Raw genomic sequence first — 16,003 nt, 5'->3', positions numbered from 1 at the left:
ATCCGTAGAGGAGTAAATTTGCCAACTTTTGGTGAAAACCGCATTCAAATCGGTTGTCTCCATTTTACTCAGACCTCACGGACACGCATAAACACACGCGCACACACATTCTCAGAAATAGTAATATGTATAGATAAGTTTAAGCAGACAATGGGTTAAAGAAAATGGAGGGTTGTCGTGAGACAGCCAATGAGAGCCCAGTATATGGTGGAATGAGCTTCTAAAGCGAGAATCAATGCATCCGCGACAATATTTTCAAAATAAAATAACAGATAAGGAATGCAGTACTTTTTGGGGGGTTTCGTAACTTGGATATTCTTCTTATCTTGAGGCACTCGTTTGCATATAAAAAGCTTTCGTAACCTGGAAATTTCACACCTAGAGGCATTCGTAAGTAGAGGTATGACTGTATCGTCGTTTGAAAATCCCATATGGGTTGACCTCTAATGTTGATGTCTGGCGGAATACAGGTTGCCAGCAAACGTTTGTTCTGAGGTATCGGGTCAAGTTAGGCTTGGACAAAACACAAAGTGTAGAATAAAAAACATCCCACAAGCTACTTAAGAGCCCAAAAATATTCCTACCTGAGTTATTAGTGGCCGATCCTCCTCACAAACCTCATTATAGAAGTTTTCTCTCCTATAATTTGCATCACGAACAAACACCTGCGCATGTAACATGGGCGTGTAACAGAGATGAGCGCCGTGGCGACGGCTAAGTATGCGCCATGACAGTTCGCTCTGGTCCACCATGGGAGCAACCACAAAGCATGCTTCTTTTAGGGTTTTCTTCCAAAATTCAAACCCTTGTAGCTTTTCTATCTTCTTTAACTGTATCATTGTGAGAAGTCCAAAACATGTAATGCTCTGTAACAAGATAGGGGACATTGTAAAGTTCAAAGAAATGTGAAATGGTATAAAAGACAGGCAATAAGATTTTAATACTTTTTGGGACAGTGGTCACTAGTGGACGGCTATTCAAAAGTTGACAGCAATTCTATTATTACAGTAATACCCGATGCGGCCGCCAAGTGGCCGAGAATGCGAGAGGCTGCTTATGAGAATAGCATCGCTCTGTCTTTCTCGCCATATTTCCCTCGTGTAGAAATCTACGAGCACTGGCCGTACAGGTAGCATTTTTTGCGTGAATAGGTGGGAAAAACAATTGGTCAAAAGCAAGCCGGTGGAATTAAGGACTAACCATCGTTTCTAAGAAGCGCGGTGACTTTCAACTCTCTCAGTCTCGCTCCCAGTCTCGCTCCCAGTCTCGCTCCCAGTCTCGCTCCCAGTCTCGCTCCCCGTCTCGCTCCCCGTCTCGCTCCCCGTCTCGCTCCCCGTCTCGCTCCCCGTCTCGCTCCCCGTCTCGCTCCCCGTCTCGCTCCCCGTCTCGCTCCCAGTCTCGCTCTCAGTCTCGCTCTCATATACACATTTACACATATACACATATATACAATTGCCTTTCAAGACGACATTGGATTTTATCAAACAAATTTCCCCCAAAAATGAAACTTTTCTCCAGTGCGACTTATGTTTTTTCCTTCTTCATTATGCATTTTTTGGCTGGTGTGACTTATACTCAGGTGCGACTTATAGTCCAGAAAATACGGTATATATATATACAGTGGTACCTCGAGATACGAGCTTAATCCGTTCCGGGACTGAGCTCGTATGACAAGATTCTCGTAACTCGAGCGGAAGTTTCCCATTGAAATGAATGGGAAACAAATTAATTCGTTCCAACTCTCTGAAAAAAACACCAAAAACAGGATATTGGATTGAAAAAAATGTTTTATTTCTTATAATTCGCCATATATTGACAAAGTAATAAATAACGAGTGGTTTGATAGTAATAATGTGTTTAATAGGAGTAAAATTAGACACATTTCGCGGAGGGTATAGACAGCGGCATACACGGAGCCGGGGGGGCTGTTCGGGGGGCTTTATCCACGGCAACAATGCACTCGTAAACGAACAAACAAATTTAAATTAACTTGGATAACTATATACAGACACTCAACGTTTAATGTAACTTCAAACAAAACTAAATTCTAAATTTGTTGTAATCTTTTTTACCTTACGTAGTTCTATGGGTTGACACCACCTGGCTGCTCCGCCGAAGTCTTCAAAACGAACGCATCAAGAGTTGTTTGTTTTAGTCTACCCTTCAAAATATTTCGATAATGTCGCATACAAATGTCATCACAATAGGATAACGCACGACCACTTGCCAACGAGAAATAGTCTTTAAAGAACGATCGCAGGACCTTCTTTCCTTAGAAAGAATAACAGGAAATACAATAGTTGAGCTTACCCACATATTGATTGTGGGTAATGAAGTTTTATTCTGAGAAAGGTTGCCATTGCCTATGGGTGTTGTGTGCACGAGTATACTTCATTACCCAGAAAGCCCTCTTTTTGCCGGCGCGTTGTGCGTTTCCTGGTCGTATGAGAAACTCGTCTGAATTAATCGTTCCGTGCTCGTAGATATTGCTATACACGAAAGATATGCAAAAAAGACCTGGCTTGGTCGCATCACGAAATTTTGATCGCATGACGGGTGAATTATTCGATCGAAATGTCCCTCGTAAGACGAGAATTTTGCATGACGAGGTAACACTGTATGTATGTATGTACGTACGTACGTACGTACGTACGTACATATGTATATATATATATATATATATATATATATATATATATATATATATATATATATATATATATATATATATATATATATATATATATATATATATATATATATATATAGTGAGTAATGTTTTGCCTCTTCATTCGGTGTGCGTCCCCCCTTTCTCGTTTGATTAAGTTAACTTTGTCCCAGGTTGAATGATTTTTGTATGAGTATTTTGGCATTAAAAGACTAAGTAGTGCACCACCAACACATCCCTCTTGTTTTTTGTTTCCCCGCATCCTGGGTCTGACTTCGCTGCGCAGCCGAGGAAAAACATGTGGCCAGAGCGAGCACTTCTGATGTTTCTCACGTGGTCCTTAGTGTGCGCAGGGAGCTCGTCTGTATGCCCAGACAAAAATTTGAGGGAATATTGCCACCCATCCTCAAAAGGGTTGCTGGAGCCTAACCCAGCTGTCTTCGGGTAAAAGGCAGACTACACCCTAAACTGGTCGCCAGTCAGTCGTAGGGCACACAGAGAGACAAACGACCATCACACTCCCAATCATACCACCACCAGCGGGAATCTAGCCCGCACTTGCCCACACTGAAGTCAGGCGAGTGAACCTTAATTTGCATTTAGTTGTTTTCTATGGGGGAGAAAGGATTTGAACTACGAGTAAATAGACATACGAACATACGAAGCTTTATCTCAAGATATTACTGTAGTATAAAGAAATCGGATACACAATTCTCTTCATCAATTGCCTCTTTATATATTACATGTCATGTGTTTCTCAAATGCCAATGTGTTGACATGGAAGAAAACCTCATGACAGATAAAGTGTCCGCAATGTCTAAAGATATTGTAAAAGTTACATGTGACTTTTAATGCGACGCCATATTAAACTACACAGTGGCATGCGCGACGCAACACGCGTGCTATTTCTATATTATACGCCGACCTGGACAATAAGGAGGTTTCCTTGTTGTTGTGTTATATACAAATATATTTAACGCTACTCACAGTAAATATTATACAATACTTTGCGGGGGGTCGTTTCCAGTGGTTTACAGATGCGTGTTCTCCATGTTATTAAAATCTTCCAAAGGAGATCTGGGTTTTTTTCTCGATATCCCTTACATGGGGACCGAGATACCAAAAGTCTGAGTCTGTGGCGTTAGTCCAGGAGAGCCATCTTAAAGCAGTGGATTTTCTGGCGGGCTCCTTTTTCATGCAAAGTACAAGTGAGTGATATTCGCCTCTATGGAACTAAATCAATGCAAAAGGCGTTGAATGCAAAAATACATTTTGAAACTAAAAGTTTAACGTTCATTCTTGATTTAAAAAATAAAAAAAGTCACAAAACATTGCTCTCTGATGTTATTTTTTTCCGTTTCAAATTGTTTTTTCTCATATTCAATTTTCTTTTCACATTCAAAAATATTTTTCATCTTAGACTTTTTGGTTTCTGTCTTTTTTGCTTTCATATATATTTCGCATCCAAATGTTATTTCTCTTTCAAAATTTTTTCGTTTTCAAACCTTTTGGCTGGCTTTGTTTGGGCTTGTGGAAATGTGCGGTACACAGGAGGTGACATCACTCATGTTCAATTCATTTTCTATGGGAGTTGGAACACTCCCACAGGGACCCATTGTATGATTTTACTTCCGGGTTTTCTGGGTTAAAGGGCCTCGACTAGTTCAATGCAAACAATGCTTCAACGAGGACGGGCGCCATGCATTTGGCTGGGTCCAATAGGGGGTGGCCCCGATGGAAGAGTCGTTAGCGCATCGGCCTCACAGTTCTGGGATCCTGGGTTCGATCCTAGGTCAGTCCTCCTGTGTGCAGTTTGCATGTTCTTTTAAAGGCAGGGGTGAGCAACTCCGGTCCTCAAGAGGCGTGATCCAGTCTGTTTTCCATATCTCCCTCCACCAACACACCTGAATCAAATAATCAGGATCGGTATTGTGGTTTGTTCTTTTCTTTGTTCTGAAAGATCTGGTGAGACAAGTGTTAACAAAAATATAGGCAAGCTATTATAATAATAATAATTGGACATAGACCCTGTCGTCATCATCAACAACAAAAGCCTATTTGTCATTACACCCAGAAACTGCGAAAGACGAAATTGGTAGTGCTTCTCCAAAAGGTGCGTTTTCTCGGCAAAAGACCTAAATAAGTCATAGTTACGGACTCGTAATTTGGCATTCTGCCGTTATGGATATCTCGCACCCCCATCTCTGTAGGCCGACTCATCCCCTCCTGAGATCGGTCCGACCACAGTGGTGTCATCAGCAAATTTGATGATGGAGTTAGACTGGTGGGTTGGTGTACAGTCATATGTGTACAGGGAGTACAGAAGAGGACTCAGTACACAGCCTTGAGGGGAGCCAGTGCTCAGTGTAATGGAGGAAGAGAGGTGGGGACCAAGTCTAACAGTTTGTGGTCGGTTGGTCAAGAAGTTCTTTATCCAGCAGCAGATGGAAGAGGATAGTCCAAGGTGGGAGAGTTTGTGAGTCAGAATGTCCGGTTTTATGGTGTTGAAGGCTGAGCTACGTAATTCCCATGGTGTTCCAGGTGGCTCAGTGCTGTGTGTAGAGCAATGGCGATAGCATCCTCAGTGGACCTGTTTGCTCTATAAGCAAACTGGTGAGGGTCAATTGAGGGAGGGATTGTATTCCTGATTATTGAATTGAACTTATTATTATTGAAGCTTCCATGACCAGTTCTCTTTATTGGCTCGAGAAAAGGCAACATTCCCGTTCTGACTCCATTTCTTAAAGCCTTCATTGCCTCTACCCAAAGTGGGCGTTAACCTAGACATTTGTTGAGGTAAAAGATTCTCAGAATATAATACCTTTTTTTCAACTAAAGGAACAGGATGTCTAGACAGGCCAGGAATGATCAAATTAGTAAAAGCTTCACAACTGCCAGAACACAGCTAAATTGTTTATACAACAAACACCCAGAGTTACCTGCTGTTTTTCACACATTGTTGTGAAGACTCTTCCCAAACACAATGATCAAGTTAGCACTTTGGTACACAAACCTTTAAGTAAATTTTTATAGCAAATAATTCATTACCTTATCAAGCTTCTAGACAGCTAGCTGAAGAGTTGATCATTTGATTCAGGTGTGGTAGAGGAAAGAGATATGGAAAAGAGGCCGGATAGGGGCTCTCAAGGACCGGAGTTGGCCACTCGTCCTAGGGCTTGCGTGGGTTTTTTCCAGGTGCTCCGGCTTCCTCCCACATTCCAAAAACATGCACGGTAGGCTGGTGGAACACTCTAAATTATCTCGAGGTATGAGTGTTAGCATGAATAGTTGTCGGTCTCCTCGTGCTCTGCCATTGGCTGGTATTAGTGTTTGTTCATTTTTGACCTCGTACTAACAACGGCATGTGCTCTTTTTCTGTCTTGGAGGATTTTTTTCTTTAATAACACACGGAAGATGGAATCCTAAATCAGTTCTCAATACAACATTCCTTATTTGCAAGAGAAAAGATAACCTCTGATAATCTGACTCCCGTGTATAAACTCTTTTTCCAGCAGGCCAAAGTGGGCATTAATTTGAATATTAGTGGGTGGTTTTTCAGTTCAAAAGAAAAATCCAATATCCTCAGTTGATTTTATCAATTCGGCCAACCATCTGGCTTGGGGGAAGGGAGAGTTTTACGATAACATATACTCTACTTGATTATGGTAACAAAAACTAGAAAGAAAATATTAAAATCAATTCCTCTTCGACAAGATCACAGTCACAACACTGTCAAACCGATTCCACTAAGGGCCAAGTGGGTACAGGTTTTCCTACCAAGCAATGAAACGACACCTTGGCAACTATCTATTCTCTTTCAACTGTAATTAGTTGATTGCAGGAAGGTGCTGCTTGTTTCAGCAGAAACCTCATAGGTCAAACTGTCTGTGCTGTTTCAGTTGAAAGGAAAACCTGCATCATAGAACATCATCAAAACGGACATGTGAAGGAGGACACAGAATGGGAGGATCATACATAGTAAGTAATTGGGTAGCAGAAACATTTGGGTTAATCACACTAGGAATAAATCTCCTAATCATAGCTTTCGCGCATGGGACAATACAGCAACTAAGAATAGAAAACAAGGAGAATAAAGTAATATGAGGAGTCAATGCAGAAACTACCAAACGTTTGCATTTACCAAAAACATCGGCAAACCAATCAGAAATCACATTATCAACACCTGAATGTTCTTTTTCTTGTGCAGGTAAATCTTTGAGGCCTTTCAAAGCAAAATGACCTGTTATTAGGAATGAAAGTACAACATTGATCACCAAACATAGAACATACACCATGTTGTTAAGCCTTTAACATGTCCAAGGCCAATCGTTTTTTTAAAGGCGGTTAAAGAGGTACTGCTAAATTGTTCCGATATCGCTTCTTCGGGATCAGTTGTAAGGTTAAAAGTACGCTGTAATTGGTGGTGAGTGTTATTAATACTATCAACATTTTTGTTAACAATAATAGGGAAAAATGCTCAAAAAATTGGAAAACTTTAAATTCCTGCCAGGACTGGATTAACCAATTTATATTCATACATTACACCATGTGGAACTCCAATTGAATCCATATATGTGGAATCATTCAGTTCAAATGTATTATGGATGTTTTGTTTTTCTCCAGTTTAGAAAACAATGTCTATTTCAGAGCGGCCCGGCGCACAAGTGGTTAGTGCGTCGGCCTCACAGCTCTGGGGTCCTGGGTTGAAATCCAGGTCGGTCCACCTGTGTTGAGTTTGCATGTTCTCCCCAGGCCTGCGTGTTTTTCCTCCGGGTACTCCGGTTTCCTCCCACAATCCAAAAAACATGCATGGTAGGCTGATTGCACACTCTAAATTGCCCCTAGGTATGGGTGTGGGTGTGTATGGTTGTCCGTCTCCTTGTGCCCTGCGATTGGCTGGCCACCAATTCAGTGTGTCCCCTGCCTCTGGCCTGAAGGCAGCTAGGATAGTCTCCAGCACTCCCCCGTGACCCCAGTGACGATAAAGCGGTTCAGAAAATGAAATGAGATGAGATGAGAATAAACAATAATACCTTTAGATAGGGGCTATGTATCGAGAGATTTTGAATGAAAATCTCCTTCCATCAACAAGAACATTGAAGATGAGATGTGGCTGGGTCTTTCAGCATGAAAATGATCCCAAACACACAGCCAGGGCAACAAAGGAGTGGCTTCGTAAGAAGCATTTCAATGTCCTGGAGTGCCCTAGCCAGTCTCCAGATCTCAACCCCATAGAAAATCTGTGGAGGGAGTTCAAAGTCCGTGTTGCCCAACGACAGCCCCAAAACATCACTGCTCTAGAGGAGATCTGCATGGAGGAATGGGCCAAAATAGCAGCAACAGTGTGTGAAACGTGTTACAGAAAACGTTTGGCCTCCGTTATTGCGAGCAAAGGATACATAACAAAGTATTGAGATGAACTTTTGGTATTGACCAAATACTTATTTTCCACCATGATTTGAAAATAAATTCTTCAAAAATCTAACAATGTGATTTTCTGTTTTTTCCCCACATTCTGTCTCTCCTGGTTGAGGTTTACCCATGTTGACAATTTCAGGCCTCTTTAATCTTTTCAAGTAGGAAAAATTGCACAATTGGTGGTTGACTAAATACTTATTTGCCCCACTGTATCTCCGAACCTAGTAATCCGAGCTACAAGGTATCTTTCGATTTGTCACCTGCCGTCAACTCTCCGCCTGCCTACACTCCCGTTCATCTCCCTCGTTATCCCCGAACGGAACATTCATTGCTGCCTCTGCCTCCATCTACGAAGAAACAAATTTCTTTTGAATGGCACTCAGACTCAGATTTGTTTAATCACGAGGATGGCCCGTAGCTCGTTAACCTTCCGGGCTCCGACTCCGAGGGTGAATGGGCCTTCCTCTCTCCCACCTATTTCACTCGGCAGACGCGGGGAAGCGGAGCACCCGTGAGCCGCGGTACTCGGACGTTTGGTGACCGGACGTTTGGTCGACCGGACGTTTGGTCGACCGGACGTTTGGTCGACCGGACGTTTGGTCGACCGGACGTTTGGTCGACCGGACGTTTGGTCGACCGGACGTTTGGTCGACCGGACGTTTGGTCGACCGGACGTTTGGTGACCGGACGTTTGGTCGACCGGACGTTTGCTCGACCGGACGTTTGCTCGACCGGACGTTTGCTCGACCGGACGTTTGCTCGACCGGACGTTTGGTCGACCGGACGTTTGCTCGACCGGACGTTTGCTCGACCGGACGTTTGCTCGACCGGACGTTTGCTCGACCGGACGTTTGCTCGACCGGACGTTTGCTCGACCGGACGTTTGCTCGACCGGACGTTTGCTCGACCGGACGTTTGCTCGACCGGACGTTTGCTCGACCGGACGTTTGCTCGACCGGACGTTTGCTCGACCGGACGTTTGCTCGACCGGACGTTTGCTCGACCGGACGTTTGCTCGACCGGACGTTTGCTCGACCGGACGTTTGCTCGACCGGACGTTTGCTCGACCGGACGTTTGCTCGACCGGACGTTTGCTCGACCGGACGTTTGCTCGACCGGACGTTTGCTCGACCGGACGTTTGCTCGACCGGACGTTTGCTCGACCGGACGTTTGCTCGACCGGACGTTTGCTCGACCGGACGTTTGCTCGACCGGACGTTTGCTCGACCGGACGTTTGCTCGACCGGACGTTTGCTCGACCGGACGTTTGCTCGACCGGACGTTTGCTCGACCGGACGTTTGCTCGACCGGACGTTTGCTCGACCGGACGTTTGCTCGACCGGACGTTTGCTCGACCGGACGTTTGCTCGACCGGACGTTTGCTCGACCGGACGTTTGCTCGACCGGACGTTTGCTCGACCGGACGTTTGCTCGACCGGACGTTTGCTCGACCGGACGTTTGCTCGACCGGACGTTTGCTCGACCGGACGTTTGCTCGACCGGACGTTTGCTCGACCGGACGTTTGCTCGACCGGACGTTTGCTCGACCGGACGTTTGCTCGACCGGACGTTTGCTCGACCGGACGTTTGCTCGACCGGACGTTTGCTCGACCGGACGTTTGCTCGACCGGACGTTTGCTCGACCGGACGTTTGCTCGACCGGACGTTTGCTCGACCGGACGTTTGCTCGACCGGACGTTTGCTCGACCGGACGTTTGCTCGACCGGACGTTTGCTCGACCGGACGTTTGCTCGACCGGACGTTTGCTCGACCGGACGTTTGCTCGACCGGACGTTTGCTCGACCGGACGTTTGCTCGACCGGACGTTTGCTCGACCGGACGTTTGCTCGACCGGACGTTTGCTCGACCGGACGTTTGCTCGACCGGACGTTTGCTCGACCGGACGTTTGCTCGACCGGACGTTTGCTCGACCGGACGTTTGCTCGACCGGACGTTTGCTCGACCGGACGTTTGCTCGACCGGACGTTTGCTCGACCGGACGTTTGCTCGACCGGACGTTTGCTCGACCGGACGTTTGCTCGACCGGACGTTTGCTCGACCGGACGTTTGCTCGACCGGACGTTTGCTCGACCGGACGTTTGCTCGACCGGACGTTTGCTCGACCGGACGTTTGCTCGACCGGACGTTTGCTCGACCGGACGTTTGCTCGACCGGACGTTTGCTCGACCGGACGTTTGCTCGACCGGACGTTTGCTCGACCGGACGTTTGCTCGACCGGACGTTTGCTCGACCGGACGTTTGCTCGACCGGACGTTTGCTCGACCGGACGTTTGCTCGACCGGACGTTTGCTCGACCGGACGTTTGCTCGACCGGACGTTTGCTCGACCGGACGTTTGCTCGACCGGACGTTTGCTCGACCGGACGTTTGCTCGACCGGACGTTTGCTCGACCGGACGTTTGCTCGACCGGACGTTTGCTCGACCGGACGTTTGCTCGACCGGACGTTTGCTCGACCGGACGTTTGCTCGACCGGACGTTTGCTCGACCGGACGTTTGCTCGACCGGACGTTTGCTCGACCGGACGTTTGCTCGACCGGACGTTTGCTCGACCGGACGTTTGCTCGACCGGACGTTTGCTCGACCGGACGTTTGCTCGACCGGACGTTTGCTCGACCGGACGTTTGCTCGACCGGACGTTTGCTCGACCGGACGTTTGCTCGACCGGACGTTTGCTCGACCGGACGTTTGCTCGACCGGACGTTTGCTCGACCGGACGTTTGCTCGACCGGACGTTTGCTCGACCGGACGTTTGCTCGACCGGACGTTTGCTCGACCGGACGTTTGCTCGACCGGACGTTTGCTCGACCGGACGTTTGCTCGACCGGACGTTTGCTCGACCGGACGTTTGGTCGCCGGGTTCGCGAGTCCAGTGGTTTGAGTCACGAGACTTTCATTTGTTTAACCATAACATAATAATAATCGGACGTAGGCCCTGTCATCATCAACAACAAAAGCCTAATTGTCATCACACCCAGAAACTGCGTATGACGAAATTGGTAGTTCTTCTCCATAAGGTGTGTTTTCTCGGCAAAAGACCCAAATAAGTGATAGTTACGGACTCGTAATTTGGCATTCTGCCGTTATGGATACATCGCATCACCCCCCGAGCGGATAACTTACCTCTCACTGTCTTTCACTTACCTTCAGTCAGCGAGTAGGAGGCAGATCACTGCCCAAACGTCTTTTCATATTACCTCACCCCGAAGTTATTACACAGAAGGGATTGTGTGTTGTGTTCCCGCAAGTTTAGAGTCCTGATGGATGTGGGGAAAAAACTGTCCTTAAGCCTATTTGTCCGTACTTTGTGGAACCCTATTCACTCAATGTTAAATAATAGTCATTAAATCCCTATTCACCCAATGTTAAAATCTATCAATTGCATGCGAACCCGTTCTACCAAACGTCCGTTCTACCAAATGTCCGTTCTACCAAACTTCCGTTCTACCAAACTTCCGTTCTACCAAACGTCCGTTCTACCAAACGTCCGTTCTACCAAACGTCCGTTCTACCAAACGTCCGTTCTACCAAACGTCCGTTCTACCAAACGTCCGGTCTACCAAACGTCCGGTCTACCAAACGTCCGGTCTACCAAACGTCCGGTCTACCAAACGTCCGGTCTACCAAACGTCCGGTCTACCAAACGTCCGGTCTACCAAACGTCCGGTCTACCAAACGTCCGGTCTACCAAACGTCCGGTCTACCAAACGTCCGGTCTACCAAACGTCCGTTCTACCAAACGTCCGTTCTACCAAACGTCTTTTGACGAAAGGTCCGGTCACGGTAAGCCACCCCCACATCACGGACAATCAGCCATTGATGGCTGAAGAATCGTTTGAATCCCTGATCACGGTAACACGGTGGCGTGCCCCTCCCCGGGATGCTGGGGAGACCGGCGTTCTGGCTGCCAGCCCGGCCACACCGTCTGCTCGGAGGCGGCGGTGGGACGGAGAGAGCCCCGACGACCAAGGATGGCTTGCTGACTTTGGCCGTTTTGAAACGTGGCATTATAATGGCCATTTTGGTACAGGGCAGGATGACGGCTGCCCATTCAAGATGGGGTTGAACGACGGCGACCACTTTGAAGTTGGGAAAAAGAGCTCTGGCTTTTTTAGACCCGGCATGGCAATGTGGGAGATTATGGAGTGGGACCGTCGCTTGCAGGTATCTGCTCCAATTAACCATCATTGCATGTCCACGCCGGTTCCTTGCCCGAACGCGCCAATGCCGGTGCCGCGCGTCCTCGCGCTGGCTCCCCACACGCTGGCTCCCCACACGCCAGCGCCCCGCACCCTCGCACCGACGCAGGCGCCCCGCACCTTCGCGCCGACCCTGGCGCCCCACACCCTCGCGACGACACCGGCGCCCTGCACGTGGACAACGCCGTATACTCGGAGGCCACGGATGACGGCGCACGCTCGCTTGGGGGTTGCGGGCGACGGCGCATGCTCGGGGGCTGCGGATGATGGCGGTGAATGCCCGGGGGCCGCGGACGACGGCGGTGCATGCTCGGGGGGCTGCGGACGACGGCGGTGCATGCTTGAAGGCTGTATATGTGGAGGCCGACGAAGGCGACGGCGAAAACCTGAAGGCTGGGGGCGGACACGATGATACTCCCAGCAGTATGACCTCAAGGTTAGATGAGTTGCTCCGCTTCCTCGTGTGTGGGAGTATAACTACCTTTACCTCGTCCGTCTCCCACCAGTAAGTCATGTTTTAGTTTTTGTCGCTGTGCGTCCTCCTCCTGTTTAGTCTGTCACTTGGATATTTAACTTTTGTTATTAAAAGTTTTTGCACCAGCAATTCTCGCCTTCCTGTTTTCCTGTATCCTGGGTTCAACTTCGTCGCAGCCGACACATAAACATGACAGAACTAAAACGAGGCATTAGTCCCATTGATCACACCACCTAAGCTAAGTCAGCGTTTTTAAAGTCTGTTTCATTATTGGATTGGATTGGATTGGATTGGATAACTTTATTCATCCCGTATTCGGGAAATTTCGTTGTTCCAGTGGCAAGAGGGTGAGGATGCAGGAATAGGAAAGGCATTTTAGACATAAATAGATAGGTAATATGTAGGTCAAGAAATAAATACATGAATAAATATGTAATTAAATAAGCGTGTTGCTTAGCACATATATACATACATACATACACATAAATGTACATGCATGCATATAGTAGGTCTTATTATCAGATGTAACGACAACAGGAAAGCCATTGTTGGGAATCCAAGTATTTACAAGCGCCTTTATTACAGAGGCCGAATCCTCTCTTGCGGTGGGGTAGGCCTCCATCCACCCTGAGGATTCATCGACCATGACTAACAGATAGCATTTCCCCTCCACTTTATCGATTATGTCAGTATAAGTTGCGAATTGAAAAAAACTGGCACTGAGTGAGAAGTGTGTACCATTAGCGGATGGGTCGAGACAATGTGCATGACTTTCTCAATTAGTGAAGCCAGAGCTGCAGCAGATCATTCACAATCAGTTCATTTTACAACGACAGGCTCTAGGATTACACTGGCATATTGTAATACCCTTGTGGTTGAGCCTATCATTTGATACAGTACTGCGGTTGCTGATTCCATGATTTGACACATAAGGATGGAAAGGTACTTTGTAATTTCGCAATGTAAGGGCTATCGCTTGGCTCATCTTGCTTCAATTTAATGAAAGCCTCCTCTACCTCACATGTCCACTCAAGTCGAGCTGACAGATTACGCAGGCCAACCATTTTTGTGACCGGCGCAAGGCAGCAGCCTTCTATGTAACCCCTGGGATGTAACATCTGCTGTATCCTATGAGGCCTAGAAAAGTCAACATTTGGGACAGTTTCGGGTTTAGAGAAATGCAAAAAGTCACCTCTATGCTTAGGTGATGGCGACAGTCCCGTGTGTGCTCGAATTTTTCCTAAAAATGAGACTAACAGCCTAGCTCATTGTAGTTGGAAATTTGAAACTTTGAGTCCATGTTCTCCGAAAAAGAGGAGAAAGTAAAAAGTCGTTTTTATACAAATGTCAACAGCCGGTGCTCCAGGCAAAAGGTCATCAACATATTGTAATAGGAAAATGTTGTCTGGGAGAACCAGTCTGAGAGTAGTTTCCTAAGTTCATGATTAAAGATTCCAGGTTACAGCAGAAGCCCCTGAGGCAGTCTATTGTACGTAAACTGTTGCCCCTTGTAAGAGAAAGCAAGATGCTTGCCCATCTCTCAGTTAAAGGCACACAGAAAAATGCATTTGACAAGTCAATTACTATGAAGATTTTGCATTCATCATTGAGGACTGACAGAATTGTGAATGGATTAGGTACAGTCTTGACGGGTGTTTCCACATTGTTATTTATGTGTCGAAGGTCATGTACCAATCTAACTTTAGCTGAATTTGCTTTTTCAATTGGAAGAATTGGTGTGTTCCATTTATTTGTTGTTTTTCTCAACACACTAGCATTTTCCAACTCTGTCAATGTTACTTGTGATTTGTTAGCAAGACCAGCTTTGAATGGATATTGGTTTATATAAATCGGAACCTCAGTCTTCATTTTGAAACTCACTGGGGAACAATTGCTGTGACCAACATCATTTGGACTGGCCAACCAGACAGGATTTGGCACTGTTTTCAACATTTCCTCAGTTCCCTCTACATCAGGGGTCCCCAAACTTTTTCTTGTGAGGGCCACATAACTTTTCCCTTCTCTGATGGGGGGCCGGTGTCAGTTTGTAACAGAAAAAGCCATGGAACATTAACTTTCTGTTGTGCCATGCACAATCTTCTCCCTTTGCTCTGAAGTTTATGCACGACACCATTACAGAATCCCACGTCAACATTTTGCAGCACAGTGCTTGGTGGTGAATTTGGCAGGGGACTCGTAGCGGGGCGGTGAGACCCCTTTTTTCCAACTCCCGGTTCATGCGTCCCATTATTAGACCGCGAGTTTCGGCCACCATGCTAGGAGCCCCGTCAGTCGTGATGCTAGCTAGCTTTGACCAGTCCAGGTCCAACTTCTCCATGGTTTGGCACACTTTGTCAAAAATATCCTCTCCCGTTGTAGTCCCTTTGAGACTTTGGAGGGCTGCCAGATCCTCGCAAATCTCAAAGTTTGCGCTAACTCCACGAATAAAAATGAGCAGTTGCGCTGTGTCTTGCACGTCCGTGCTTTCAGCCAGTGCTAATGAAAAAAAGGCAAATTATTTCGTCTTCTGCTGCAGCTGGGCATATACATTACTCCCGATTTCTTCAACGCGTCTGGTCATTGTACTCACCGACAGACTTACGGCATTAAATGCATCTTTCTTCTCGGGACACACCTCCTCCGCGACAGTATCCATACATTTCTTAACAAACTCTCCGTCAGTGAAAGGCTTACCGCTGCTTGCTATCAATTTAGCAACCCAAAAGCTGGCCCGAACGGATGCCTGGTTCTGCTGAGATAGTAGTCCACTTTTTCGCTTTGAGAGTTTGTCTGCTCGTATTTGGCCTTGCAATCTATCGTACTTGTCTTTGTGACGGGATTCATAGTGTCGGCAAAGATTGTATTCTTTGAATACCGCCACCGTCTCTTGACAAATGAGACAAACAGCCTTTTCTTTGCATTGAACAAAAAAATAATCGTTTGTCCACTCCAGGTTAAATATCCTGCATTCTGAATCAATTTTTCTCTCACCTAACTTTTTCGCCATTATTCCATTCTCAAACAGGTTGCAGTTTTAATATGCTTGAATAGTCCGCGATGGTCCCAGGGCTCCGCCCTCACCTGCGATCGTCCAGATGTCTCAGTAACACTGCTCGTGCATGCAACGGTGGACGTGCCCGCATGCATCAAAGGGAAACACTCTCCCCGCGCGTGTCACCAAAGAAGCAATGCGAAGCCCCGCTTCACTGGGATGATTTGTGGGC

General features: G+C 46.7%; 2 protein-coding genes across 7 annotated transcripts in view; one reads left to right on the top strand and one right to left on the bottom strand.

The window, feature by feature from the left end:
* The window catches only part of dus1l (dihydrouridine synthase 1-like (S. cerevisiae)), a 64,822-nt gene extending 61,006 nt beyond the window's left edge, over positions 1-3,816 (bottom strand). For all 4 annotated transcript variants that reach the window (XR_013304902.1, XM_077619073.1, XM_077619074.1 and 1 more), the window contains exons 1-2: positions 3,656-3,816; positions 585-866 (exon numbers count right to left, since the gene is read on the bottom strand). Coding sequence is in view for 3 of the 4 variants with exons in the window: in XM_077619073.1 (XP_077475199.1) it covers positions 585-839 (255 nt within the window). In the remaining variant the exon portion in view is untranslated. The remainder of the gene's footprint in view (positions 1-584; positions 867-3,655) is intronic.
* LOC144088570 (amine oxidase [copper-containing] 3-like) overlaps positions 1-16,003 on the top strand; it is a 132,797-nt gene that overhangs the window by 67,688 nt on the left and 49,106 nt on the right. The window contains exons 1-2 of one of the 3 annotated variants that reach the window (XM_077619060.1): positions 4,442-4,460; positions 6,568-6,646. The exons of the other annotated variants lie outside the window; for them this stretch is intronic. The gene's annotated coding sequence lies outside the window, so the exon portion shown is untranslated. Of the gene's footprint in view, positions 1-4,441; positions 4,461-6,567; positions 6,647-16,003 lie in introns of those variants that run through there. 3 annotated transcript variants of the gene reach the window in all.

The sequence above is a fragment of the Stigmatopora argus genome, chromosome 14 (genome assembly GCF_051989625.1).
Source record: "Stigmatopora argus isolate UIUO_Sarg chromosome 14, RoL_Sarg_1.0, whole genome shotgun sequence".
In the NCBI taxonomy this organism is placed as follows: domain Eukaryota; kingdom Metazoa; phylum Chordata; class Actinopteri; order Syngnathiformes; family Syngnathidae; genus Stigmatopora; species Stigmatopora argus.
This window is presented reverse-complemented; position numbering and strand designations above follow the sequence as displayed.